The sequence below is a fragment of the Sycon ciliatum genome, chromosome 3 (genome assembly GCF_964019385.1).
Source record: "Sycon ciliatum chromosome 3, ocSycCili1.1, whole genome shotgun sequence".
Taxonomy (NCBI): domain Eukaryota; kingdom Metazoa; phylum Porifera; class Calcarea; order Leucosolenida; family Sycettidae; genus Sycon; species Sycon ciliatum.
The window spans coordinates 24,310,973-24,338,377 of record NC_088645.1 but is presented as its reverse complement, the minus strand read 5'-3'; the positions used below and the strand labels follow the sequence as shown (position 1 = coordinate 24,338,377).

The window sequence follows — 27,405 nt, the reverse complement described above, 5'->3', positions numbered from 1 at the left end:
GGTGAAACCCATTCCCGATTTCCAGGTCTGGGCCTATGCCGCAGGCTATACAATGTAGGCTAGTATAGCGCTATACTATCTATGCGGCAGTATTCATGGTATTGTGTTAGCATGTTATTTCAATGTGAAGAAGAGGTTGGTGCGACTTTCGGCGATACTTGGGGAATTGTGTGTTGCTCCCTACATGGGAGCTTGCGGTTTTCCTGCGACTTGAATTCTCACTTGACTGACTCACGACTGCCATCCACTGATCCAGAGCACACTAGAAGTCCATCGAACCGTCCACTCGGCAGACCTGCAAGAAAGCACCACTCCCTGCTCAATACACAGTCAGTCACGGTTTCGGGGAATTCACCGGCCCTCATCATGACATCAGTTGAGCTTGAGTAGGCTGAGGAAGATTGTGTCTGATAGTGATACTGAGTGATAGTGAAGAGCACCACCAACGACCTACGTACATGTACATAGTGCTCTCCTGGCACAAACATCACCAGGGATACAAACTTACAACTTACAGTTACAGTAGGTATCGGTTATAGCGTGGGTGTTTGAAAAACGACATTAAAATTTTGATTCTTATTCCCGATATTTCTTACACACGATAAATCACGTGTGACGTATCATATGCACGTGTGACATATCACTATATGCGCGCACGTTTGGCATGTGGACACGTACACATGATACACACGGATCAATCAGACTCGCGGTCGTGCTAGGCGACTGCGGAGCAGCGGATACGAGAGAAGTCGGAAGAAAGAGTCCGACTGGACAGAAAAAGTGATTCTCCGCTCCCTTGGGCATAACTCTTTTTGTGTTGAATATTATTGTATTGAGTATGCACAGAGCACAGATGTTATTACTACAGGCGATACCCTTTGCGCTAATCTGGCATATTTTGCTACACAAAATCCATTCTTAGGGCCGATGTATTCCACTATGCGATAATACTGCTTGTAAGAATAAATATACACATAAAATAAAATATGCTGCTGTCTGATGATCGCTCGATGCGTGAAACTTTAAGTTACAGCTAACACAGCCTTTCGCCTCTGTTGTGTGTGTAAAATAAAATATGTGTTATGATTATGAAAAAATGAGTGTTCATTCTTGTAAGCAGTATATTCTTGTATACGACCACACTATAACCGATACGCACTGTACCATTAAATTTTGGTTACACTACAGACTACAACAAGTACAGTACAGAGACGCTCCGTTGACTGACTAGCGACTGTAGTACCCTAGCCTAGGCTATACGTCAGCTACGTAGATATCGATCGATCGTGCTGTAATGTTTTTTTCCTTGCAAGAAATCTTTGCGCTGCATGACTGTTTCAGCGTTTAGTTGTCACTTTTTGATTTTATAGTTTGTACAAATAATTTGTATTTAGGAGGATCGAGGAGAGAAGGTAGCAGCAACAGCAGCTATCTAGCCATGGCGGGCGTGGATGAGTTTAACCACTACACGTACCCTCGCGTGCGCAACCTGTGGGAATGCGACCCTAACGACGAGGCGTGCAAACAAATGGCCCTGCACCAGGCTTCGCGCGACTCAGCAGTTGCTTATCAGAAGGTACAGCTATTGCATTTATAATTATATTGCGATGGAAACATAACGAAATATATTCTCGCAATTGCTGATGATAGCAATGAATAATAATTATTAGTTCCGCGATCATGCCACACAACAAAGAAGTCTCAAAAGAGTTTGTTGTGTGGCATGACCGCGGAACGAATATTATTCATTGCTATCATTAAATTTGTTGTCTCCACGGCCACGTCGCTCAATTGCTGATGATGGTTGTTAGTTCGCAAAATCCAAACGGGAGTTTCTTCCCTATGACAAGGTAGCGAAGACATAAGGTTGTAACTTATAAGAGAGGGAAGAGGTGTACTAGTATGTGAAATGTGCGTTATTGATTTCAGAGAGAGAGAAGAAATGATCGAGTTAGGTCCTACCAACCTTGATGAGTTTCTTCACTTTCTTGATTTGAATACTCCTGGTTACTTTGGGTATTCGTGAGAGTGTGTGTTGAGCCCTCGGGCCCCTGCATCCCCGCCACCAGAAATTAGTTTCGTAATAATTTCATTTGAACTGAGGGCCGTCCTCCAAGGCTCATGACCTTTCAATGATACAGGGTGTACGATCATGATGGAGCGGTAGGCCCAGACACTGGGCAGACAGAGATTCTGCTCCGCTCGCCTCGAAATTTTTGTCGACCCTGGCACTAGAAATCCGATATTTTGCTCCGGAAAACGTGTATTTTATCCATTTCCCGTACGTTTCATAAAAAGTGCATGGTCGGTTTCTCAACACGGGTTTTCACACACGCCTGTCTCTAGGTTCTTCCTTAATCATGTTGATCCGCAGTGAATCGTGATATTTCGGTGACATGATCTCGTCCTGGGCAGTGTGTCCTGCTGAACGAGTAAGAAACAAGGACATCCAAGTACAGTCCGTATCGCCTATAGGGTTGGCGGCTATAGTAATATACCGGATATAGTGATCAATTTCTCAAATTCATTTTCATTTGCCATAACTAAGTATACACAGTTATCGCGTATAGTAATAATCGTCTATAGTAATATATCGCCTATAGTGATCAAATTCATATTTCAAAAAACGTTTATTACACTATTTTTGCATCGGTTATAGTGATTGATGTAAAATCAAGCGATGTCAGAGGAGAACAGAGTGTTACTTCTTCGTGAAGAACTTGTCCAGTGAGTGTTGTTTGGTGAGTTTTGCTTGTACAAGTTGCCAAAATATGCCTCCATCATGAGGAAATCCTGATTTTGTGTGTCAGGAGCTACAGCCAGCTACATGACATTGTACATGTATGTAGTGCGTATGTGCACGGCGCGCTGAGTCGTTTGACACCCCACTCGCATACATTGCATGCAGTATCGGTCATAGTAATATATCGCTTATAGTGATAAAATGCTCAAAATCAAACACCAACGCTATAGGCGATACTGACTGTATCAGGCATGGATTTTACCCAACATCTCGATATTTCGCTCCGATTTTGCCGGCAAATTCCGCTTTTTCAATTCTTCCATATTTTTGCCGAAAGAATTGCCGGCAGGATCTGTCTGGGCCTATGGAGCGGACATGGCACGCGCAGCCCTGTAATCTCTGCCTGCGTCCACACTTGCTTCACAAGGAGCGCTAGCGAATTCCAGCGATCCTGTATGCCGGAAAACTCAGAGCGAAAAGAGGTCAAAAGGCCATAGCGACTGTGAGCTTAAAAGCGGGATTCACAGATTTTGCGCTGTCATAATAATGCACCGTAAATATACATGTACTGGAGCAAAACACACGCATGTGCTGTGAAATGCCACAGCTGCAATGTTGAAATAACGTGTTCAGGCTTGGTGTTTGCACGTTTGCTCCGGAAAGTAGACCCAAAGTGCGGTTTACACGTGTCTTCCACTGATGTGGCATTCAGCTAAGATTCGGGTCTACTTTAGTTAAGACAGTACCAGTTGGTTGACGGCATGACAACTAGAACGATGACAAGGAACTTGAGTTGATTTTACTAATATCGACTCCGTCAGCAGCGCATATAATGCCATGGAGTTTGCATGGCGATCTCGAGCTGGGGCGCAGGTCACCAGAACCAACGGATGATCACCCGACGCTGAATCAACACGCACACCTGTGCTTGCCATGCTTGCTGGTGTATGTTTCAGTGTTTGGTTGGGTGGTTGTTGGAGCCATTGTCGGTTATGTTGTGTCCTATGCTGCTGGCCACTAGTCGAGTGGACACAGGCATTGGGAGGATGGATCTATGATGTCTGCTCACGTTAATGATAGCTTGCATACCGTCCTACCGGTAGGACCCAAGAAATCGAGCTGCAAAAGTGCTTTTGGTTGAGAATTTTTTTAAAACAATTGTTGAGATGAGGTCTTTGTCAGGCAAAGTAATGGCGCAAAATGCAAGGCTATGTCCAGTGCATTGCGTATGCGCAATTTTACCGATTGTCAAAATTGCCGCACATAATCCTGTCGGTGCGCTAGCAACTCTGTCCAAAGTGAATTTTGACCATGGCACATCAATTGTGGTGAGGTCCTAATGTTTTTATTAGCTTGCCAAGGCCGTGGAATGCATAATTCCATACTCCATTTCCATGGTTACCATGGGTTGTTACCATGGAATTTCGTAGTATGCCTTGTGCGATCACGTCTAAAATTTGTGGACTTCTTCATTAGCCCCTTAGCAACAGTTTAGGGTCAAGTTTTAGGTCAATGTTAGAACAGAGGCCATGCAGCATGTCTGTGTATGATGGTCCTACCGGTAGGTCCTACCGGTAGGACCGAGGTCTATGCAAGCTATCATTAAAAACCTTTACTGGCACAATTGCAAACACCAGGCTGCGAAGGCAGAAAGCAGAATTTCACCGGCACAATTGCAAACACCACTGCGATGGTACAAACCAGGATTTCATTGGCACAATTGCAAAGACCACTGCGATGCCGGAGACATACGCACGCGCGTGTTGTGCTTGTGATGCACTGTTTGACTCACTCGTACAGTCAGACCTCGTTTAACCGCGCACATCCGTTTTCCACAAAAAAATATCCGGATAGGCGAGTGAACCGGATAATCGAACACACATACTGTGTGTATGCACTACATAATTATGCTGTAAATCGGTAACCAACGATTTTCTTCCGGATGGCGAGAGGACCGGATAAGCGAGGTCTGACTGTACTTGCTTGTAGCTACAAAGGGCAGTTCTAACAAGAGTAACATGTACTCTGATTTCAGAAATTTTCGGTGCTCAATTTTTTTCGCTATGAGGGCAACAGGCCAGGTTAGGTGAACAGAAATTTTCGGTACAGAGAAGCAGTTCTTTATGGGATTATGCGTGTTGGTGTTTGTTCGGTGTATTGAAATTTTAGGGGTCGTCCGTATTTTTCGAAAAATTAAAAAATCCGTCCTCAGGCAAAAAGGGGGTGGGTGGTCAAGAGTGCTGGCGGAATTTAATTTTTTGATTTTTTTTTGCTCCAGTGACTTTCATACACTTGTTGCACTGATTATAGCTGACTGTGCACTGTACTGTAGACGTAGACATGTAGTGTAGGATCGATTGTCGCTAACACCAGTTTCTACTATGATATACATGACTTTTCATGTAGTTGTAGGACGGTGCATGGCCGTGACGTCGGTAGACCTAATACTAGGGAGGTTCTGCTCTACGTTTTGGGAACGCGACGCAAAGAATCACGCGAACTTTCTTCGCGTTCCCGTAACGTAAAGAAATGCTGTTCTGCTCTACGTTTCACCTAGAGAAGTCACGTGGAATGTGTACTGGGAATTTCCCCTTCCATATTTGGCAGTTTTCTGCATGCAGTTGATCGATACCCAGCAAATCCGTACGCATTTTCTCTGCGTGTGCCACAACGTAGAGAACCCCATCTCCGCGTAGAAATCTGGAGCCAAAACACGCGAAGCCGTAGACTCTAACCCAGACACCTGCTCTCTACGTGATTTCTCTACGTTTCACGTATAGCAGAACCTCCCTACTCACTGTACTTAGCTACTAGTACTTGACACGGGTGCAGTCAGAAAACATGGGGTCAGGATTTCTTATTTTTTGAGCTGGGTATGCCGGCATCGGTAAAAATCAAAAAATTAATGGGAAAAATGGGGGGTGGGTGGGTGGGTCAGAGACAATTTTGCACGAGGACGGATTTTTTAATTTTTCGAAAATTACGGACGACCCCTTAGGTATGAAACAGCTGCACCGAAAGTACCGGAAATAAAAGTACACCGAAAATTTGTGAAATTACAGTACTCGTACCAGTGTAGTAAGCAGGTTTTTTAAAACTTTTGTTTTCATTTGACCCGACGAGACCACACAACACGGGACGAACAGTTGCCCAGCAACACTCCACAATAGCACGTAGTGTTGCTCCCGACAGGTCTTGTTCCGTTCCATAAGGTGCCGGGAGCTCATCGTGCTCGTTCTGTTGTCGGCAAGCGTCGTGTAGTCGCATTAGGTCGAATGAAAAAAAACCCTTGTTACAACTAAGTTATGAATGGATGGACCAAATGAAGATGGCAACAACGACTTACAGTCAACTTTGCGTATAACGACACTCCGCGGGGCATCAGAAAAGTGTCCTTATTCGCGAAGTGTCCTTATACCCGAATTCTGTCGTTATTCGCGAATTGTGGTTATATCCGCATTCGTTATTAGTGAAGTTGATTGTACATGTACATACAATAGTGTACTTCTAAACCGTAGATGTGTGAACCTGCGTGAGAGAGTTCCTGACAGAGCTCCACTCCAGGGTACATGTACTGTCGAGCCTCAATTTTTAAAAACGCCCACTTTCTCTGGCAACCCCCGGAAAACATCCAATGGCTAGACGATCTAGCGACTTGTGCATGCAGCATAGTGTGACTGGGTGAGGACAAGGGCGAAGTGTATGGTGTCGGAAATGGGATTCAAATCCCGCCCGAAACACGCGTGGTCTCTCGATGTCAGTTCTGGTTTTCAGGCAAAAGTAAGCTGATGACTGTGTGTGTTTGTGAAACTTTGTGTGTGTGTGTGCCGACGCGTGCGTGCGCACCCATGCCACATGTGTTGCTGTGCATCATCCGTGTATAGTACTTGATTCTGGAGAAGCGTTGGTGGGCATGTCGCATGATCCACAAGGAGAACGTCAACATGTACTGCCAGGAAGAGCGGATGAGATTCGACGACGCCTTCCGACGCTATAGAGGACTGGGTAAGCATGCGACACGTGTGTGTGTGTGTGTGTGTGTGTGTGTGTGTGTGTGTGTGTGTGCGTGTGTGTGTGTGTGTGTGCGTGTGTGCATAATTACGTACTGTGCATGTTTTCAGTAGTGTGATGGTACGTTGAAGTGAGTCAGCCGGATGCAAAGTCCTTGGCCCTGTCCATGGCTGTGCTGCATGGCTTGCATGAGAGGCTTGCTTTAGTCCTCGGCCCTGTCTATGCTGAATGGCTTGGATGAGAGTAGCGTGGAGGGATCATCGAAAGTGACTCGTACCTATCTAAGGCGTGTACACTCTTACTTGCTGGTATGCGAGTGTTGCTAGTCTGCCAGTGCCGGGTAAGTTGTAGTGGGAGTACTACTACTCTTTTGAGGAATTTGGTGGAAATTGGAGGAGTTTTGCCAATTTGTGGAAATAGCGATGTCGGATTTTCAGTGAGCGCGCCTGTAGCAGTTTGGGACTGATGTTATGTACGTTTTGCCTATTGTCTTGCTCCTGTGTGCCTCGTGCAGGCAAGGAGTCTCTGATCACGAACGCGGAGGGCTTGCAGCACTTGGACAGGCGGCCATACGAGCCCATCCGCCCTGACGACTATCAGCGTAGTATTGGCAACCAAGGAGGCTTCACCAAGCAGCCATACCCGGTACGACAATGTTAGGCATATAGCCCGCATGGAGACGGGGGGGGGGGAGGGCACATACGCCTGTAGTAAAAGTAAGGGTTGTAGCCACGATGTGGAGTACAACTACTACTACAGTAAAACCTGGTGTAAGCGACCTCTGTGTTTAGCGACCACCTGCTCTTAACCACCGTTTTTCCATGCACCGATAATTGTACACAGACGTTATGGGACCTGGTTCTGAAGACCACCTGGCTTTAATGACCGCTTTTGCTTGCACCGTGGGGTGGTCACCTAAACCAGGTTTCACTGTACTATTCCTATTACAGTCGACCTACCCTTATAACGATAACCTCTATAACGATATTACCCTTATAACGATATTTTTCTGCCAAACCAAATCACTCCATTGACTTTTGTATACAACGCCTTACCCTTATACTTCAAGTAACAATATTGCGATAACGATATTACCCCTATAACAATATAAATTGGGCTGACCAATCAACATTTTCCATTTTATAACAATATCCAGCAGGGGATATGTAGAGTCCACTGTCAAGGTAGGGCAAGATTCACTTGATAAGTCGCTGGGACATGACGAAATGCGATGAGGGCACCAGTGGGCACCTTGCTGTGTACATAATGTGCATGTACATACGTTTTCGACGCTATGAAGAGTGTAAAAAATGAACTAAATTCATGCATGATGACGTATGTGTATGAAATGAACCAGTTACCCCTATAACAATATTACCCTTATAACAATATTTCTGGGTCAGACGAAAATATCGTTATAAGGGTAGGTCGACTGTAGTATTACCAACACAACTCAGTCGGTTTGATGACAGTTATATTACTCAACGGTTCGAGAGGGAACAAGAGAGAGAGAGGACTAGAACAACTAACCGAAGAACTCAGAGGGAAGTCACAAGAGAGAGAACTGACAAGAGATCAAGTGACTGAGGAGATCGCAGAGGGGCAGCGCAAGCGCAGCCTTTGGGGTGTATCTAAAACTCTGGAGGGAAACAAAGGGGTGCATGCAGTAAGTGGGAATAGGGTGAACGGGAAAAGGGGTGTATGCAGTTAGCGAGACAGGGTGAGCGGGAAAAAAAGGGGTCAGCAGTGCATGAAGTAAGGGAGGCAAAAGGTCAGCAGGGCGAAGGTGAGCGGGGAGTGCATGAATATGTGCAGGGGAGTGTGTGCGTACGGGAGTGTGGACGGGGCTCATACAACATTACCCCCCTCTCCGGGTGAGAAAACTCGTGTCCCCACGAGAAGAAGAAATAAATGAAATAAATAAATAGGGAACGGGTGTATAACACATGCACGAAACAACCGCACATACACAATTCACATGCACAAGACGTGAAACATGTTACCAAAATAAAAAATAAAAACATAAATAAACAGTTTCCTCTGAGACAAAAATGCGATAATACTCATAAAAAGGACACACTTCAGGCACAGGTACACCACACAGCTCTGCACATACATCACATAGCCACTCTCAACATACCAACACCAGACAATTTATCAACGCTTGTAACACATTTCTACTCGGACAACTCACATTCGGATACCATTTCTGTATCGTCGGGGGTGGGGTGGGCTGTGGGGCTTGATGGCCAGTGCGTCGGCGTGCCCGCCGATCAGCGGCATGGCGGCGAGCCCGAGCGACGTAGGCGGCCGATCTGACTCGCCGCTATGTCCGCTGCTCCCGACGTCGGCGGATAATGCAGCGTGCGTCCTCTGGCCGGCGGTCAGGCACCAGGGGACGGAGAGGTTGGGGAGGTGGAGGAGGCGGCGGTGGTGCAGGCAGATGTGGCGGTGGCCCGGAGACAGGATGCTGGTGCACCTGCACAGTGAAGGTACTCCACACCACACAGAACACAGGGAAAGAACAAACAGCAACCAACAACCAAACCAGAGACAGCAATGTATGGGTTGGACTCCACAGAGGACGAACACTCTGCCGGAGACAGCGAGGACGAACGCTCGGCTGAAGGTGAATACTTAAATATGACGACGGGCACTGCAACCGCGAGGACGAACACTCGGCTGAAGAGGAATAGTTAAATATTACAGCGGGCACTGCAACAGCGAGGACGAACACTCGGCTGAAGATCTTAAAACAAGGGTGTAAATGAAGAGGGCAGGCGGGGATGACTCCAGCCATGATGGGAGCGGGGTACCCGGGGCGGCGTCCACAGGTGGGAGGCTCACAGGGCCAAAGATTGGCTTTAATCTATTCCTGTGGACGGTCATGATGGTGGTGCGCCGGGATTAATGGACGCCAAGCCGTTTAATGGTGTAGACTAGGGGGGAATGAACAACACACACCCTCCCTTAAAAATGTGTGTGCATGCGTTGGAGATTGCAGCCGTAAGGAGAATGGCCCTGGACAGCTTTGTATAGGCACTGCAATTGTTCTACTTTGCGCTCAGCTCGCGCAGCTACCGCAGCCGACCCAAAGAACGCCAATGAAAGCAAAACAATATTGTGAAGGAATATAGTTCAATTTACGCATTTCGTCCTATTATAAATGATTTTTCTTGATGTGACTTTTGAAGTAGAATTGAGATTTAGCTTATCCACCTTGTGGTTATTGTAACACGTGCTTGGTGGTGCCGAACTGACAGTGTCGCCCTGCTCACAATGCACATTGCATGCCTGTGTGTCGCCCTGCTCACAATGCACATCGCATGCCTGTGTTTCGCTTTGCTGCTCAGAATGCTCATTGCATGCCTGTGTGTTTCGCCCTGCTCACAATGCACATTGCATGCCTGTGTTGTGTCGCTTTGCTGCTCAGAACACGCACAAGGAGCCGCTGGAGGTGGTGCAGATGGATGCAACCAAGCGGAAGCCCATCACCGACCCGGATCGTCCCACCGTCTCCGTGCGGCTCTTCGACAACACGAGACGCGAGGTCGTCCTCGACCTGCCGCCCAAGAAGCTCGAAGTGCCCAAGCAGGTTACGTCGTACGACCCGGAGAAGTTCAAGACCGGCACGGAATAGCTTAGTATGTTGTAGCGATTTTTATTAAAGTGTGTGTGCATGTGTGTGTGTGTGTGTGCATGTGTGTGTGTGTGTGTGTGTGTGTGTGTGTGTGTGTGTGTGTGTGTGTGTGTGTGCGTGCGTGTTTGTTGCAGATGTCTGGCTGCCCCGTGTTGCACATGTGTGACTGTGCTGGCAATGCTCTCACTGTTCATGCTGGGTGCTAGTAGCATGCGAGTCCGTGTGCTAGGCATTCTCTTTCACTGATTGTCATCGTGCGTTGGGGCATTGGCCAGATGATGTTTTGCTTTGCACCTTTGTGGGTGCTTTCCCGCGTTTTCTGCGCCTTCGTTTCTTTAACGCGTACTGTTGTTGCAAAGTGTAGCAACCGACATGTATATAGTTTGCATTACACACACACAACTGCTATCTGCTGCAGAACACGCATCACCATGGCTTGGTCCTGAAAAGGCCAATTTAGTTTTACACTTCTGCACAACCGATGTCTTATTATTCCTGGCTGCCAAGCACTCATCGGTTTGCATTGCTGGTTTCGGCAGGAACACGAAAATTAATGATGTTTCTCCTCCATTGCTTGTGTGATAAGCTTGTGCGGTTATTCCTAGGCTAGTTTGCAGTTTGCTGCTTTCCCATTATATTTATCAGTGAGTGCTTCACCATGGCATGCACCACTGCATTGATGAAGTAATAATTATAGCTAGCAATTCAACGGCGTTCCATGCTGACGCAATACTCAAGCGCTGTGTGTGTGTGTGTGTGTGGGGGGGGGGGGGGTGTGTGTGTGTGTGTGTGTGTGTGTGCGTGTGTGTGTGTGTGTGTGCGCGCGTGTGTGGAGGGGCGATACGTGTATTTGGATTTTCGATCAATTTCATCAGTATGGTTTGGTATAATTATTTCGCCATCATCCAGCAGTACTGAAAATTGTTTGATGTACCAGTTCGAAGTCGTAGTCACGTGATATTTTTTTAACAATTCCTTTAGAGGCTGATCTGGCTGTGCTGACCATGCATGCCATACCAAGCCCAAAAGGAACATGTGGCCGGCTTTGATCTCGTGATTTGAGACAGCTACAAACAACCAACTCCAAGTATCACCTCACTTGCTCTTGGACTATTCTATCTATGCATTGCTATCTGCTACATATTTGTATCAAGAAAATGCAGATCTGCAATGATTTCAAATCATTTGGGTAGGTAGATCTGCATAGACGCGACTCACATACTGACTGTCTGTAAAATTATTTGTAATGGTAATGGTCTGGATAGTGCAGGACCTGCGGGTTGACGTGTTGTTTCTGCCGTCACTTATCAGTCCGGGGCCTTGATGATTGACAGGCGAAGTGAAGGGCACGTGGGGATTCACCGCATCTGCACGAGCCCGACAACGGCGACATGCCCCAGCTCTCGGCATGGCTGGCGACATGTCTGTCATGCACGCGTGTTTGAAGAGAAGCCCCTTCACCATGAAAGGCTGATAAATGTTGCGAAGTGCACTGCACTGCACTGGTATTATCTACTTGGTAGATATGCGCATCATCCTGTACTGTAGATCTACGGACTGCACAGTCAGTGCAAGTGCCACATCCTGCACACGAAATCCATGCAACAGACCTGGTGAATGAAAAATCAGATGCAGGAACTGGAAAGAAAATCTTACACGCACTGTTGCTGTTGCAGTGTTGGCACACGTCCTCAAACCTGAAGCTGTTCAAGAAAATAGTGCATCACTGGATTTTCACATCCACCACTGCACTGCAGGTGAAGCTGCGCATCTGTTCGACAGCAAAGGTTGAGAACTGAAAAAAATATTCAGTCAATTTGAGGCTGGTGAATTTTCAGCGCAATGATGGAGGCTGTCGCGACGTCTGATCCCACGGAATCCGAGCAGATCGGTGCTGAGGAGACGGTAGAGGAGGGCATTGACGAGGCTGCTGCCCAGGAGCAACTCGATGAGGAATACAGGAAAAAGAAGGATCGTCTGGACTTGGTACGGACGAGAAAACATTTTGCTCGCTTCCATATTTGAGAACTTTGCCCGTTGTGAATGCACTAGTGGTTCGCTGTCATGTGGATGGTTTCGCAAAATAGTGCGAATAATTAGCAAATTGTACAGCGATAACTGAGTAATGATTGTTCGTGTGGAACATTGATGGTGGCGGAGCTGTGAAAGGAAACCAGGGAGTCGTAAAATATTTTAGGACATCCTGAATGAAAATGGCAACAATCTATACGCAATGGGCCACAGCATCTTAGTATTTATCTCACACCAGTCTGCAGTTTATTGCACTATCCATTTTTCGTGATGCATGCATTGAATTCACGCAGGGTTATTTTTTGAGTTAGCGCTATATAGCATACATGTAAGACTCGAGGCCTGAATGGAGCTGGAGCAAGTACATGCACCAAGCCATGACGTGCACTCGCATCCTGGCAAGGCTGCCTTACGAACACGTAACGTCGTCACTAGCGGCTGGCCACGGAAATGTGATCTTTTTCAAAGTTCGACACCAAATCAGAGGTTTGTTGGAATTCATCATCAATGGCCCCATTGTCACCGGCACACAAACATAACCTGATGTCTGTTTGTTTGTCTGTTTTGATTGTTTGTTTGTCTGTTTTGATTGTTTGTTTGTCTGGCTGTCTGTTTGTCTGTTTTGCTGTGTATTCGTGTGTTCACGTGTATGCTCGGCTCTGTAGTTGGAAGGCGAGGCGCGGGATTTGCGTATCACTCTTGCCACCAAGGAGAGGGAGATTGATCTGTTGAGGGAGGAGCTGTGCTTGACTCCTAGCGCTCAGCTCAAGCGTACCGTGGAGAACTCGACGCTGTGAGTAGCTGTCAGCTCAGTGTGCTCGTGTGTGTGTGTGTGTGTGTGTGTGTGTGTGCATGTGTATGTGTATGTGTGTGTGCGTGCATGTGTGTGTGCGTGCGTGCATGTGTGTGTGTGCGTGCATGTGTGTGTGTGTGTGTGCATGTGTATGTGTATGTGTGTGTGGGTGCGTGCATGTGTGTGTGGGTGTGCATGCGTGTGTGTGTGTGTGTGGGTGTGCATGCGTGTGTGTGTGTGTGTGTGTGTGTGTGTGTGTGTGTGTGTGTGTGTGTGTGTGTGTGTGTGTGTGTGTGTGTGTGTGCATGCATGTGTGTGTGTGTGTGTGTGCATGCGTGTGCGCGTATGTGTAATCACGCTGTTCTGGTGAATTATTGGCTCATTCACCAATATGGCTTGGAATGAAGAGATAGTATTATGATCTGGGGTAACTCTTATCATAATGGCAACAATTTGACATTCAAGAGGGCCAATTTGCTCCGAGATCAAATCGGACTGTTTCGGTGTCATATTTTTTGCATAGCAGTTTCTGCTATACAAAATCACAATTGTGTAGCAGTCTTTGATTTTGATTAGCATTTTTTCTTTGAAGGTTGGGTGTTTACCACATTGTCCTTCTTGAGAGTGATGCCTGAAAGCCCATTTGCAAAAAAAACGGCTGAATCATACATGTGCACGCAGATCGAGAGTGCCTGCACCACATACACTGTACTGTATGCATGTTACTTGACAGCGCAGGCTAGGCATGGATAGTCTGTATGTATTGCGCAGTTTTCTGCGAGTCACGGTGACTTTGAGTAGCAGTAGATCGATTTTGCATCGCAAACTGCGATGCGATACGGGATAAATTCATCCCTGCAATTAGGGCTGTCATAATGCCGATTTGCACCACTGCCGGGATTGTCTCTTGTAGTCAGATTGTGGCCATTATGAGGTGCCCCGGATTACAATACAGTAAATCCTGGTTTAAGCGACCTCTCGTTTTAGCCACCACCTGCTCTTAACGACCGTTTTTCCATGCACGGACAGTTCTACACAGACACTGTGGGACCTGGATCTAAAGACCACCTGGCTTTAACGACCGCTTTTGCTTGCACCGTGGGGTGGTCGCTTTAACCAGGTTTTACTGTAATTACAATCTCTTCATTCCCAGCCATATTGGTGAACGCGCCGGTAATTCACTTGAACGGCGTAAATTTACTCGGCGTGGAGTGTGTACCAGTATTTTAGAACGTCAATTTATTTGCCTGGATGACAGACCATTCAGGCGACTAAATTGACGCTTGAAAATTCAAAATGCATACTGGCGTGTGTGTGTGTGTGTGTGTGTGTGTGTGTGTGTGTGTGTGTGTTTGTGTATGCTGGCGTGTGACCGTGGTGTGCGTATGTCGCATCTGCTGTACATGCACAGTTACGTGAAGACCCGGGAGTTGGGTGACAAAGTCAAGTCGTCCGAGACGTAAGTAGTTCAGCCAGATCGGCTTGCACAGTTGTTGAAATCCACAGATACTGTAGTGATATTCACCGGTTTGAGGGAAAGACGCAAACGGGAAAAGTCTGAAGTAAAAATTGACTGTCACCACCAGGACTCGCGGTGTATGGTGTAGTCGTCATCCCAGCAGAAACCGTTCAAAGTTTTCTTCATACTGTAGTGAAGCAATCTAATAAGCCCACTGCGCAATGACGTAATTTGTGCCATAAACCAGGCAGCCACCTGGGCATGGTCGTGTGGGGTGTTGCATTGCTGATCTCGGCGTACTCACATGCATTACTCATTCCTTCCATGTGTGGCAAAGCGCAATGGGCTTATTTGAAATAAGAAAGCACTTCGTTCTTTGTTCTTTGGCCAGCCTAAAAAAATTGCGAAAAGCAAAGTCAGCTATTTCCTGGTGGTGACGGTCTTTCTTCAGACTTTCCCCGGTGCATCTTTCCCTCAAACCAATGAATATTTGCAGTGAAGAGACCATTTGGCGGAGAAGTTATAGCGTTTAGGTAGGAATGTGTAAACGGCTACATTGGGTGTTTGCAGTGACTATTCTACGCACATGCGATGGTCTACGTGCCAACTAACAATCAAGACAACCACTGACTTTGAGGACTACGAGTATTCAAAACTGTCTTGAAGATAGCAATACAATAGCCAAAAAAATTAGATTTAGAAGCACAACAAAAAAAGACGAAGACTTCTGAGCAAGTGCCGAGGACACAAAACTTAGGATCGCAATAAAGAGAACAAGTAATAGTTGAATGTGCATTTGGCTACTTTAATTAAAACGTTGTCAATATGTGGAAACAATGTGCAGTAACAATGATGGATGTCCGTTCAACGTGTTCTCTTTATTGCGACACAAAGACTTCTCTTCTTCAAAGAATTCTCAATGAACCACATCACCCACTTGCACCGTTGGACAAGACACCGCAGGCTGGATCGAGCCTCCAGGGTGTCTCCTCGTCCTCATCAACCGGCATGACGGTGGCTAGCGCGACAGGATATTATTATTCTTCTGCTCCAGGTCGGCTATGGACTTAACTGCCGGAACAGGTTGAGCCGGCCACTCTGCTTCACTGTTGCGGACGATTTCGGAACTAACCACCACTTGTGGGCCTGGAGAGCTCGTTAATGGCAGTGACACAAGTAGAGGCTGGCTGGATGCCGTCAGCGGAAACAACATGGCTGAGAACATCCAGCGAGTCGGCAGCAAACACGCACTTACTGGGGTTGATGGCTAGACCGTGATCATGCAGCCGCTGTAGGATTTGTCGAACATGCTGCCGGTGTGTTTCCAGATCAGGACCGACGATGAGCACGTCATCGATGTACACATAGCAAAATGGTAAATCGCGCAGGATTTGGTCGGTGAACCGCTGGAAGGACTGGGCCGCGTTGCGGTTCCTTTTCTGCCACTTGACAGCGTTACTGGCGTTTACTACTGAGTCGGCGGTGTGGGTGTGCAGCATTACATGTGTCTTGCCGTCCAAACTGAATAACGCCATCGCCACTGGCGTTGTTCTTAATACCTCCGTCCGTCCGCTGAGCACCTTGACCGACAGGTTCTCCTTGTCTCCCGAGAGACCAAGTTCGTTGGCGACATGCGAGCTTACATATGAATTGGTGCTGGTTTAGGGTTTTACGTCGGGCCCTAGACGACGGCTACTTTGGCCAACCGGACAACGAAGAAGTTGTGACCAAAGAGAATGATTTTATTTCTTGCGCATGCGTTTGTAGAATGACGTAATACTCAGTGAGTCAGGTCGCTACACTGGCATCATCGAGGAGTGCATTCACTTGCAGCGTTGTCCCGTTGTATGCTACAGTAACAGGCACAGTTCGCATGGCTACTTCTGGAGCTGACACGTGCCTCATTGATAGTGTGGTGTTAATTGGGTTGACGTCACCCGTTGCTGCCCGGTGGAGTTGCGGAAGGCGCCTGCCCGCTACTTGGAGTGCCTGGGCTCGATGCAGACGCTCCCTCTGGCGCACCGTGCAGGAGGTGGTGGTGCATCTTAGTGCACCCATTGATGCCATATGCTCGCCCCCACGAACAGACAGTTCCGTCCGCCATGGCCAGCTTCGAGGCACCGAAAATACAGGCTCTTGTCCTTTGCGGTTTTCCAACGCTTCTGAGGACTTGATGCCTTAAAAGACGTGCACCGCCAAGCCTTGTGGTGGCCCTGGCAAACGACACACACGACCTCCTTTGGTTGACTGCTGGTGACGAATGTGCGCGGCTTCCCGGGGCGATCATCTCTGGGAGGCCGAGGCGGGTGATCTTGCCTGCTGGTGATGCCGAAACCTGTCGCTGTCTCGGAGGCAGTCGCCAGAAATTCTGCGTGTAGGGCGGTGTACTCCAGAAGGCTCTGCACTGACTCTTGTAGACTACGGCCGTACCGCCAGCGATAGTACTAGTACCGCGCCACTATCTGCTCGTCCAACTTGCGAACGATGTCTGAGTGTAGTAGGTACTACAGTTGCGCTCACTGAAATCCGACCCGCTGTGCAAAGCTGGCGCCCTCAACTGGCACGGCCCTTGACGCCCAGGAAGTGGCACGGATGCGGCTGGACGTACACATGTACGCATACAATGATGTAATCGGAACTGGTCCGGGGCGCCAGCTTTGCACTTTGGGTCAGATTTCAGTGAGCGCAACTGTACCTCCAGCAGATCTGACGGCCCTGGGAGCAGGTTTTCTGCTCAAGTAATGCTAGTACTGTGGTAGGCATGGTGCAATCCGTAAAGCTGTGGTTTGGTGCACGTTTGGGTCACAGTGGTGGGGTCGGGCATGAACACTTCAAAACTTCTCGTATGATCTACCACAACAACAGGGCGCCGGTGACACTTGGATGCGAATGTTCTGCTGTTTGACCATTGTAGCGACGATTGTGTTCAATTTGCCAAGCTGCAGTGGAGAGATGTGCAATGTTTTATTTGCGCATTTCTGGTGCGTTGCATGTGCCCTTTTGTCCAATCAGTACTTGTGTCCAGTATACAGGGGAACTCGAACTGATATCCACTATCTGGCTGTCTGCCTCTCTGCCATTGGCATTGGGCTGGTCCAAATTTGAGCTGCCCGTCTTGAATTGTGCTATTCCAGCCCAAGTTATGCCTAGCAATAATTTACTGATCTCGTCTTCTGCGATGAGCTGGCTAATAAGATATTTTTGTGTATGTGTGTGTGTGTGTGTGTGTGCTTGCACGTGTGTGTGTGTGTGCATGTGTGTGTATGTATGTCATGACATGTTATCAGGTACCAGAAGACATCCAGCACGCTGAGCACTGCCGGGCATGCCACCGCCTCGGCTGTGGGCTCAGCAGCCAACAAGACTGGCGAGGCACTCACCAAAGTCTCCACTTCAGTCAAGTACGTATTCCTGCCTAAAAATGTTTTAACTTAAAAAATAAATAAATAAACCATGGCGCCTACGGTATAATTATCATCAAAAAATTCAAAAGCAAGTACGCTGCTTAATAGGCGATTCACCCGGTCTATCACATTGGCAACGACGATGTACAGGTTCCTGCGCGAGAAAGAGGGCGGTACCACTGTTCATCCAGCTCATGCCACGATAGCAGCAAGGGTTACATGAACAGCGGCACTGGCCGAGTATGTGTGACTGGAACGTGTTGTTCCCCGCATGCACCCAAGCCAAGCGGATAGTTCACATGAACACAAGAATGACTATGCCTATGAGTTGCATGAACCATTGTTTAACGCAAACTACAGCCGTGGCCAAAGAAATCCAACCCGCAAGTCCGAAGAAGCGCCGAGTTTCCCTTTCCATTACGTCATGCACCGTCCAAAACGGTGAGGGCCGCAGGAGCCACATGCGCCTTGGTGCTGCTTTCGGCACGTGGTTTGGATTTCACTGGCCACGACTGCTGCACCTACAGGTAGAGTGTTGCTCAATGATTCCGTCGTTTATGCCGATGGAACTTGTGTAATCGAACGGTGCATGCAGCATAACGGATTCTAGAATGGACGAAACTCTGTGAAATCGAACGTGCCCATTGTACAATATACATGTACAGAGCTGCTCAATGAAATCCAGTCACAGCGTCACTCAAGTTAGCGCTGGGCGTTGCGCAGCCCCAGACCTGCGAACACTGCGCTGCGGAATGATGCAAGGCGCAAATTTGAGTGACGCGTCTGGATTGCATTGAGCAACACTGTACATGCGCTGTGGGTCCAAGACCTTGTGCTTCTGGACCACCAACGAGGTCGAAACGACCCAATCAAGCTTGTCAGTGAAACAGTGATTTAGACAATCGCACGACTCAGTCGGGGTGATTGCGACTCGAAAGAAATATGCAACACAAAACTATATGTTGGGGTAGCTGCGACTCACGACACAATAATAGGATGAAACTAGAATACAGGATGGCCAAGCGGCCATTCGTGACATTGTGACTGTTACTTAAGTTGCAGAAGGCACAGTACAGACAGAAACGCACCAAGTTGGAGCAAGAGAACAGCTGCAGAGAACATACTCGCCAGGCGTGTTGAACACAATGGACATATTGCCGCAACAGTTCTGAAGCTGGTGACGGATACTTTCAGCAGTAGCGGGGACTATCAAAGCAGCGATTGTTGAAGCTGGGTTGGGCGGCACTGAATGGAACTCCTTTCCTGCATAGTTCTCCTCGTCAGGGCGACTCCAGCATTGTATCCAGAATTGCTGCTTTCGACTTCTTCTCCGCTTCAGTTGGTTGATTGTACGACGACAACGACTGCTCAGATTTGTGCAGTGACATCGTCATAATCACACGCGGTGCCACCTCGGCTTCAGCGAGCCTGCTGATGACTGATGCTCGGATGCAGTGGCTGTTGTACCGCAGGCCGAGCTTTGCTTTATCTGGAATGCAGGCCATCATCACTGCCATCGTGTTCTTCCCGAGCGGTTGCTCAGTATACTATGGTGCACTGTTGTGTGTTGCCTTCCGCTTGCACGCCATCTGGAACAGTCGGTCATGCTTTGGATGAAGCTTTTGTAGCAGAAGCTTGACTTTGGCGAGTTGCTCTGGTGACTGCTTTCGTCCGGCAGAAACTTCATCGCTGTCACTACTGCTACCCTGGTAGTTCTTCTGAGCAAATGCCGTGCTCAAGACGACGTACTTGCAAGTGCTCGCATCCATTACTTTCCTTCCTCACCTCCAAATCAGAAACACGAGGGAGGGAACGGATCTCTCTGCAGCATGCCGCGGGCGAAAATGGAACGTTTCAAGAAGCCAGACTGCGTTGGTCAGCGCACGACAGGATCAGTGTGTGACTGCTTGAAGCTGAAACTGAGAGCGTATCCAGAAAAGCTCTTAGTTTTCCGATTCGCTTCGTTCTGGACGGACTTCCAAAACGACGTGTACCCATCGGCGTAACAAAACTGCTGAACTGATGACAGAAGTCCGTACTCCTGTCCATCACAGAAGTATATTTTTCTTCGGTGCTCTCCGCGTCTTCTGAGAGCTTTCGTAATTCAGCCAGACTGTCCGAGGTCTCCTGAACATAATTTACAAAGCCAGCCTGGCCATGTCTTCATTGGTAATGGTGGCTTTGTGATGGACTGGCTTCACCTGCCCTTGCCGTTCCATTGCCTTCAGATGACCATCGAGGGTTTCGCTCGCATCCTGGAACTGTGGATCACGGAGTATGTTGATATTCCGCTTCAGAATACGGAGATGGCTTTGAATTACTATGCACCACCCCAGTAAGCCAGTAAGCTGGACCTGGAATAGGGCTACCTGTTCTTCTCACGTACCAGTAGCTCTACATACACACGGCGCAAGAAAGACGCCAGCTGCTCCTTGCTGCAGGTTGCGAAATCCGCGACTGTTCCCCTTAATTTCTGGTAGTACTCCACAGTCCCTTGCCACTTTTGTCTTTTGTCTTTGTGGTGGCCATCGCGGAATGGGGCATTCTGTTCCTACGGATTTCTTCCAGGTCTTCCTCTGAAACCTCGGCAAATTGTGCTGATTCTGCAGGTAGCTCAGCAATTGCGCGCATTAGTTGAAGTAGTTTGTTGAAGATGTCCTTGACCAGTAACTTCGCAATAAAGGTTTCAGTCTCTTCCTCGACTTGTTGGAGTTGCTCATTGGCATCGCCAATATCATCCAACCAACGGTTTTCCTCCAGCTCTACACCGTAATTTTAAGGCGACATGATGACAGTTGTGGTTGCGAACAGCTCGCTTTTCTCCGCGTTAGTTCTTGTTGGTTTTCTACGTAGTCACTCACGTGACTGTATCGCGTGTCCTAGTATTTACGAAACATTCGCCAAGTTCGTGAACCAGTGGACAAAGACTCTGTTTAGTGTCTACTGTCCCCGTCTGCACTTGATGGCGGGCAGTGAAATTTGTTCCATCGCTGTTAGGCAGGCAGAATAGCGCTTTCTGGCCCGCTCAGTTTCTGCTGTCATTTGTCGACCCCAAGGCGACGGGTCGCGTGACATACGGGAAGTGGCGGCGGTTCTGAAACTGGGTGCTAGTGGTTGCTGAGCAGCTGTGTTATGTGTGTCACTCAGCCTAGACAAAATGTTGTGCTCGTTTTCCCATGTGTGTATGTGTGTGTGTGTGTGTGTGTGTGTGTGTGTGTGTGTGTGTGTGTGTGTATGTGCATGTGCATGTGTGCGCATGTGTCACTGTGCGTGTGTACGTGCAGGGAGAGTCAGACATGGCAAGACCTGGGTGCACGCTGGCGTTCAGCATCCCAGTCGATGAAGGTGAGTGCAGCTCGTTGCTACATGAGCGTGCTACAAGCACGCAGAAATCCAAAGCCGGGAACAGATTATTGTTTTGCTTTGTGGCCGCGTGGCACCGAGCGCTTTCATCTATGCTTCTATGTGATATCAAGAGTCCCTAACCCCCAAGAATGTGTAACTGCGTGTGCAATCGCTATCCAGTGCTGCGACGGGGAAGGTGTACCCTGGATACTGTAGAGTTCCACTCGTCATGAGTCGAAGTGTTTGGTTTGCTAACAGGGCAAAGGGACCACCAGAGAGTTGAACACAAAGCAGAGTTCAGGGCCGCCGAACTGGTCCGGTGGGTCAGGTTATCACCGGACCAACATTTTAGCCATCAACACAAGTTGACTACTATGGGGGACATGTGACATGTGTACCCGCCATATCATACACAACTTAGTATGAAAGGCACTGAAACTACTGGACCAATCAAGAACTGCTTCCGGCGGTCCTGGATCTGCATACAACCATGTGACTACCATGCATAGGGTGCAAATAGTGTGTGCGGATTTGGCACGAGATGTGACGTTCTACAGTCTCAGACTCCCATAGATTAGAGTGCCACACACTGTATAAGAGGGAGGGGGGGGGGGGGGGAAGGGGTACTCCTTGTGATAATCCTGTGGCTGCAAGTGCAGCTGTCCTCAGTGGAACGTTGACGGGCAGGTGTGCACTGTGCAGTGTAATGCGATCAGTTCCGCTGTGCTGGTACTCGCATACCCAAGCATACCTGCTAGGATTGCCCGCAGAGCAACAGGTTACCAAGTACCCTCGTACCTCGCTTATCCGGGCGATCCAGGACCAGTCACTGTGCGTAACTTCGAAATGTCCGTAACTCCGATCACATACGTTTTGATGGGGGGAAAAGCCATAGATATGGTATAATTATAACATCACTGTTTCAACAAAAGTGACAAAAGAGTAGTAATACTTCCATTGAAACTCGCCCAAAGGGTGTGCGGTAGACTAGTAAAGTGCCCGTAGGTTTGATGTCCGGATAACTGAGCTCTGAGTGTGTACGCCGTGACACCAGGTTGCCAACAAGTTTGGTCCAGTTATGGTAGGTGCTTCTGATAATTCAACACTCTTGTACTCCAAGAAGTGGTGCATTGTGTAGGGGTTGGTGGCCAAACGTTGAAATCGCTACTACAGTACCTATGTTCAAGACTTGCCATCCGCTTGCCTATCTCTCACACGCTATCTCGTCTTTCGTGGCGAAAGACGTTCGAATGGCCGCAAGACCGGGGTTCTACCAAAGGTGGAGGTTGTAGTAAGGAGCACTGTTTTCGAACACAGTGCGTCCTCCGCCTTGTAAGGCCATCATTTTTTATATCTATGTTTCGCGTCAGTTCAACTTCCAGAATCATATGCGAGAGGTGGAAAAAAATATAAAATTGCAAAATAATAAAAAGGCTCATCAGAGGTGTATGCACTGTACATAGCACAATAGCTCGTGCATGGTGTACATTCGAAAGAAAAATCGTACATCGAAGCACAACATCTGGGTTATCAGCATGAGTAAATATTCACTTTGGACAGAGGAAGCAACTGTTGGTGCCTATGCTTCGCTGGAATATTGTACTCAGACTTCAGCAGCGGTGCAAAGAGCTCCGGAACGACGCATCCTCTCAGCTTAGGCGATCAATGCGGTCTGATGTAAGCTCGTAGAACATTGCTCCCTGATGCCGAACAAACGATTTACCAACGCTTGCCTAGGCTAGAGGCCATTTCTGAACCCCAGCTTCGCCGTATGCAACCTGTCCACACTGATGACTCACACGATCGTACACTCACTGTGCATGTTTGATTTTTTATTTTTTTCCGAAAAAAATCACAACGTATGCGTGCGGACGACGCGAAACATAGCTATAAAAAATGATGGCCTAACATGCTGTCAACCAAACGCCCTATCTCGTCTTTGTGTGTGCGTTTTCCGTTTTCAGGACAAGTTCTCTCAGCAGCGGTCCTACTCCGAATCGTCGCAGAACCACGAGGCAGAGGAGAGCCAGTCGTACTCCAACACACCCTCATGAGCTGCCCACTGGCACCGCTAGCGCCTGCATCAGTTCACCACTCACTGCTGGCGTGCCCTCAGAGTCGGCTGTCACCACACTCACACTCTACACATGGCCTCTCCTGTGCACGGCTCTCTACCCGCTGCTGCTGCTACACTCACTCATCACCACACTCAGGTATTGTCAATGAATCTACTTTCAGGCGCTTACTAGCCTTGTGCTTTTTTTAACGTTCAAATTTTTTACTCCGCATTTACCTTCCCTTTTTTTAATCAAATGCTCAGCTATGTGGTAGTACCACTATGCGTTGTTTTTACCTTCATTAGAAAGCGCTTGTTCTTCCTATTGCGTACAAGAACGAAAGAAATAATTTTTATCCGCGCCCTAACACGTCAATCCCCCCCTCCTGCGGACGCCGTGCATTCGAATCAACTGCGCGTGGCGAGAGTAAGTAGTCGATGTGTTTGCGGTTCACGTGACTTACACGATTGTTTTACCTGTGGATTGCGTTATTGTTTTACTGCGGCTATTTCCTAAAAAGCTGTCACCTTCAGGTGCTTGTATTGCAGCACATGGTGCCCGCGTATTTGCCGGGAGTCTTGACCCGAGTCCCTGTTTTCGTCTTGCTGTCATTCGCCGCTTGGAAGCCTGTAATGACGTTGGCTTGGCGGACACTAGAGTAGTCTTGCTTGAGGCGCTTTTTGCCTCCGATTCTCTCTGTCTCCTCTGTCTCTTTCTCTCTCTCTCTCACACACACACTCTCTCTCTCTCTCTCTCTCTCTCTCACACACACACACACACACTCTCTCTCTTTCTTTCTCTCTCTCTCTCTTTCTCTCTCTCTCTCTCTCTCTCTCTCTCTCTCTCTCTCTCTCTCTCTCTCTCTCTCTCTCTCTCTCTCTCTCACTCTCTCTCTTTCTCTCTTTCTTCTTATTCTGCTTTCATTGCCCGAGCGTTGCTCATCTCATGTCCTGCTGTGGATGGATTTGAAAATTGCGAGTCTCCAAAGTTGTGTGTTTGTGTGAGATTGTGTGTGATTATTGCAAGGAGCAATGAGCAACCAAAGGTCAAAGGCGTGCATGCTTGCATGCATGTGTGGGTTTTCCCTGGGACACTCATGCAACACGGAAAATTGATGATCCTGGTGAATGGTGATAGTGTATGAACTAACCCTATGTGCTGTGGACTTTCCGCTTCCACTGATTGCAATGATGCGCCATTCAGTACTAGTATACAGAGTATTGGATACTGTACCAGTACTTACCCGGGTTGTAAGAGCGCACACAGCACGGGTGGGTGGTTGTAACGCACGCACATGACCAGAGTCAGTGCACAGTATGCACAGTTACAGCTAGCTAGCTAGCTAGCTAGCCAGGATCCAAACCTGTCATACCGGTATTGCTAGCTGAAGCCTGTGTCCGTGGGGCTCTCTCTCTCTCTCTCTCTCTGTCACCTACGTACTACAGCAGTACACACTAGTACACCATGGTACACGGTTGTTAGCAGGTTACAATGCAATCATAATATTATTATAGCTATTAAGACTGGGTAGTTGTGTAGGGGGCGGCTGTATGGCCTGCTGCATGTGGACTAACGGTACGGTGGTGGTGGTGGTGGTGTTGGTGGTGGCTAGGCTGCTACCTTACCACTGTACTTGTACTGCCAATGGCTCACCTAACGTCATGCTCTGCAGGTGTTGTTGTGTAGAGCAGGTGGCCACCAGGCTGCAGTAACACCAGTACCCTACTCCGTGGTTTAGAACACGGAACCCTTGCTGTTATAGTTTGTTTAAGTTGATTAGCTATTACTCTTAGCGTTTATTGCTGGTTTTGAGCCCTGCAGAGAGAGAGCACTGGGTGTGACTATTGCAAGCATGCTGTGAGGTTCACGTCAGTAGTACATGTAGCTGCATGGGGCCCCGGGCGCCCAGGGACTGCCATGGAGTATTTTGTTTTGCCCTGCAACTGCAGGATGCTTGCTGCACAGCATGGTTGCATGGGCTCCCCCCACCGTGATGCTTGCGGCAACTGGCCTCCATTGACTTATTCGAGTTATTGTCCCGTTGTGTTCTTCCTGGTCCCCGGCACCTTATGCAGTTATGGCATGGTAGGGGGCAGAGCTCCACTTCCTTTTCCATAATTATTTTGTGTTGTGGCGTGGCGTGCATGTACATGTACGATGAGTACTTACTACTTAGTCGTTTCCCCTGCACACCGTTGATGTAGACCTAAGCTACCATGCTTGCACTGAAATCATACTGACTGGGCCAGATAGCTATGCACCAGGAAGTAATGAGTTATGCCCAAACCAAAGACTATACCCGCCAGCCACTACTTATTATGACTGGCTAAAGTGCCTGTACATTGTACATGTACATGTACTAGTAGTAAGTGACAGTTGAATAAAGGAGATGCGTACACTCTCAGTGCTTAGAACTCTGATCAGACGTACTGTACTACAGTCAACTTTGCTAATAACGACTGCGGATATAACGGCAATTCGCGAATAACGACAGAATTTCCATGCCCAGAGCAAAGTCCCATCTAACTGTAATACATATAATGAGACTTCGGGTATAAGGACACTTTGCGAATAAGAACACTTTTCTGATGCCCCGCCGAGAGTGTCGTTACACGCAAAGTAGACTGTATAAATTAAAATTCGACGGGATTCGCGTGCCGGGCAGGTCAAGAACAAGGAGTCGTACAACTCCCTGGTCAAGAACCACCTTTCCGCTTCCGTGGGACACCACCACCCCATGATCAGGCGTCAGATGCGGCTCCTAGACGGTGGGGGAGGATAGATCAGATCCACCAACCAGAGGCCAATTGGCCAAAGGCCTCGATCCCTTTTGCCACATTAGACTGCACACTACAGTAAAAACCTGTCATGGCGATCACTCTAAAAAGGCGACCACCTGTCCCAGACGACCATTGCAATCAAGACCAAGGCCAGGGTAGGGGGTAGGGTCCGGCGGATTCTGCCGCCAGAAAAATTGGCAGAATTCGGTACTTTTTCTGGTAAAGTTTCATGCATGTTTGGTATGTGGATAAAAAAAATGGAGCAGAATTCGAGGAATTGCCCGCCATAAGGTTTGTACGGTCTGCCAATTTCACTGCTTTTCGAGCAGAATCCGCCGGTCCCTAGTAGGGGGTGTTTACGTGCAGTCAAATGACCCTTGATAAGAAGATCACCAGGCAGTGTGTTAACAGAGACCACACTTTGAAGGTCCATTGAGCAGTCGTTTTTAAACAGATTTCACTGTAGTACTGTAATTTCACAAATTTTCGGTGTACTTTTGGTGTGTCTGTTTCATACCTAAAACTTCAATACACCGAACAAACACTAACACACAATACACTGTAATCCAATAGGGAATTGCTCTCTGTACCTACAATTTCTGTTCACCTAACCTGGCCGTTTTTGCCCTCGTACCGAAAATATTGAACACCAAAAATTCTGAAATTGGAGTACCCACATGACACAGGAAAGTGTTTGTTGTGTCCATTATGTACTTCTATCCAGAACCAGGGGGTAGTAAAATAGTTATAACGTTGCGGTCATGATTTTACTACTCCCTGGTTCTGACCGAGCACACTTCAGTGCGGATCCGTACACCCAGGGCTCCGGGTAGGGCGGCCAATGTCCCATAAAGCGAGAGTGTGGAGTTCGTACTAAAGTGAGTGAGTATTCCACTGTGCCAGTATTTTGTGAAAACTTTTAATCACAATTTAGGGGCCACCCGGCATTATCGATATAGTTTTTACGAAGTGAAAAAGTTTAGTTAGGAGGACTGTACCATCAGGAATAACAATGAAACTGCTGTATTCGCTAAAAATAAGAACGGGCTTGGCTAGAACCCTGACCCCTCAGTTCTTCGGCACCCGACAGTACTGTAATTCTCTTACTCTTGCCCATGTACCGTAATGTCATATTAATATTA

The 27,405-nt window shown here is 47.9% G+C and overlaps 2 protein-coding genes across 3 annotated transcripts; both read left to right on the top strand.

Moving 5' to 3' along the window:
- The first annotated feature begins 1,367 nt into the window (after positions 1–1,367).
- LOC135811840 (uncharacterized) lies at positions 1,368–11,103 on the top strand. Its single transcript, XM_065325079.1, has 4 exons — positions 1,368–1,576; positions 6,628–6,748; positions 7,269–7,399; positions 10,188–11,103. The coding sequence occupies exons 1-4, from the start codon at positions 1,439–1,441 to the stop codon at positions 10,392–10,394; spliced, it is 597 nt and encodes a 198-aa protein (XP_065181151.1). The 5' UTR covers positions 1,368–1,438; the 3' UTR covers positions 10,395–11,103.
- Positions 11,104–12,015: 912 nt separating this feature from the next.
- LOC135811853 (uncharacterized) lies at positions 12,016–24,470 on the top strand. 2 transcript variants are annotated; one of them, XM_065325092.1, is made up of 6 exons: positions 12,017–12,380; positions 13,091–13,218; positions 14,630–14,677; positions 17,965–18,078; positions 21,366–21,426; positions 23,391–24,470. In XM_065325092.1, the coding sequence occupies exons 1-6, from the start codon at positions 12,237–12,239 to the stop codon at positions 23,478–23,480; spliced, it is 585 nt and encodes a 194-aa protein (XP_065181164.1). In that variant the 5' UTR covers positions 12,017–12,236; the 3' UTR covers positions 23,481–24,470. The 2 variants fall into 2 exon arrangements, with proteins under 2 accessions (XP_065181165.1, XP_065181164.1); XM_065325093.1 differs by lacking the exon at positions 14,630–14,677 and having other exon boundaries at positions 12,016–12,380.
- Positions 24,471–27,405: the final 2,935 nt, after the last annotated feature.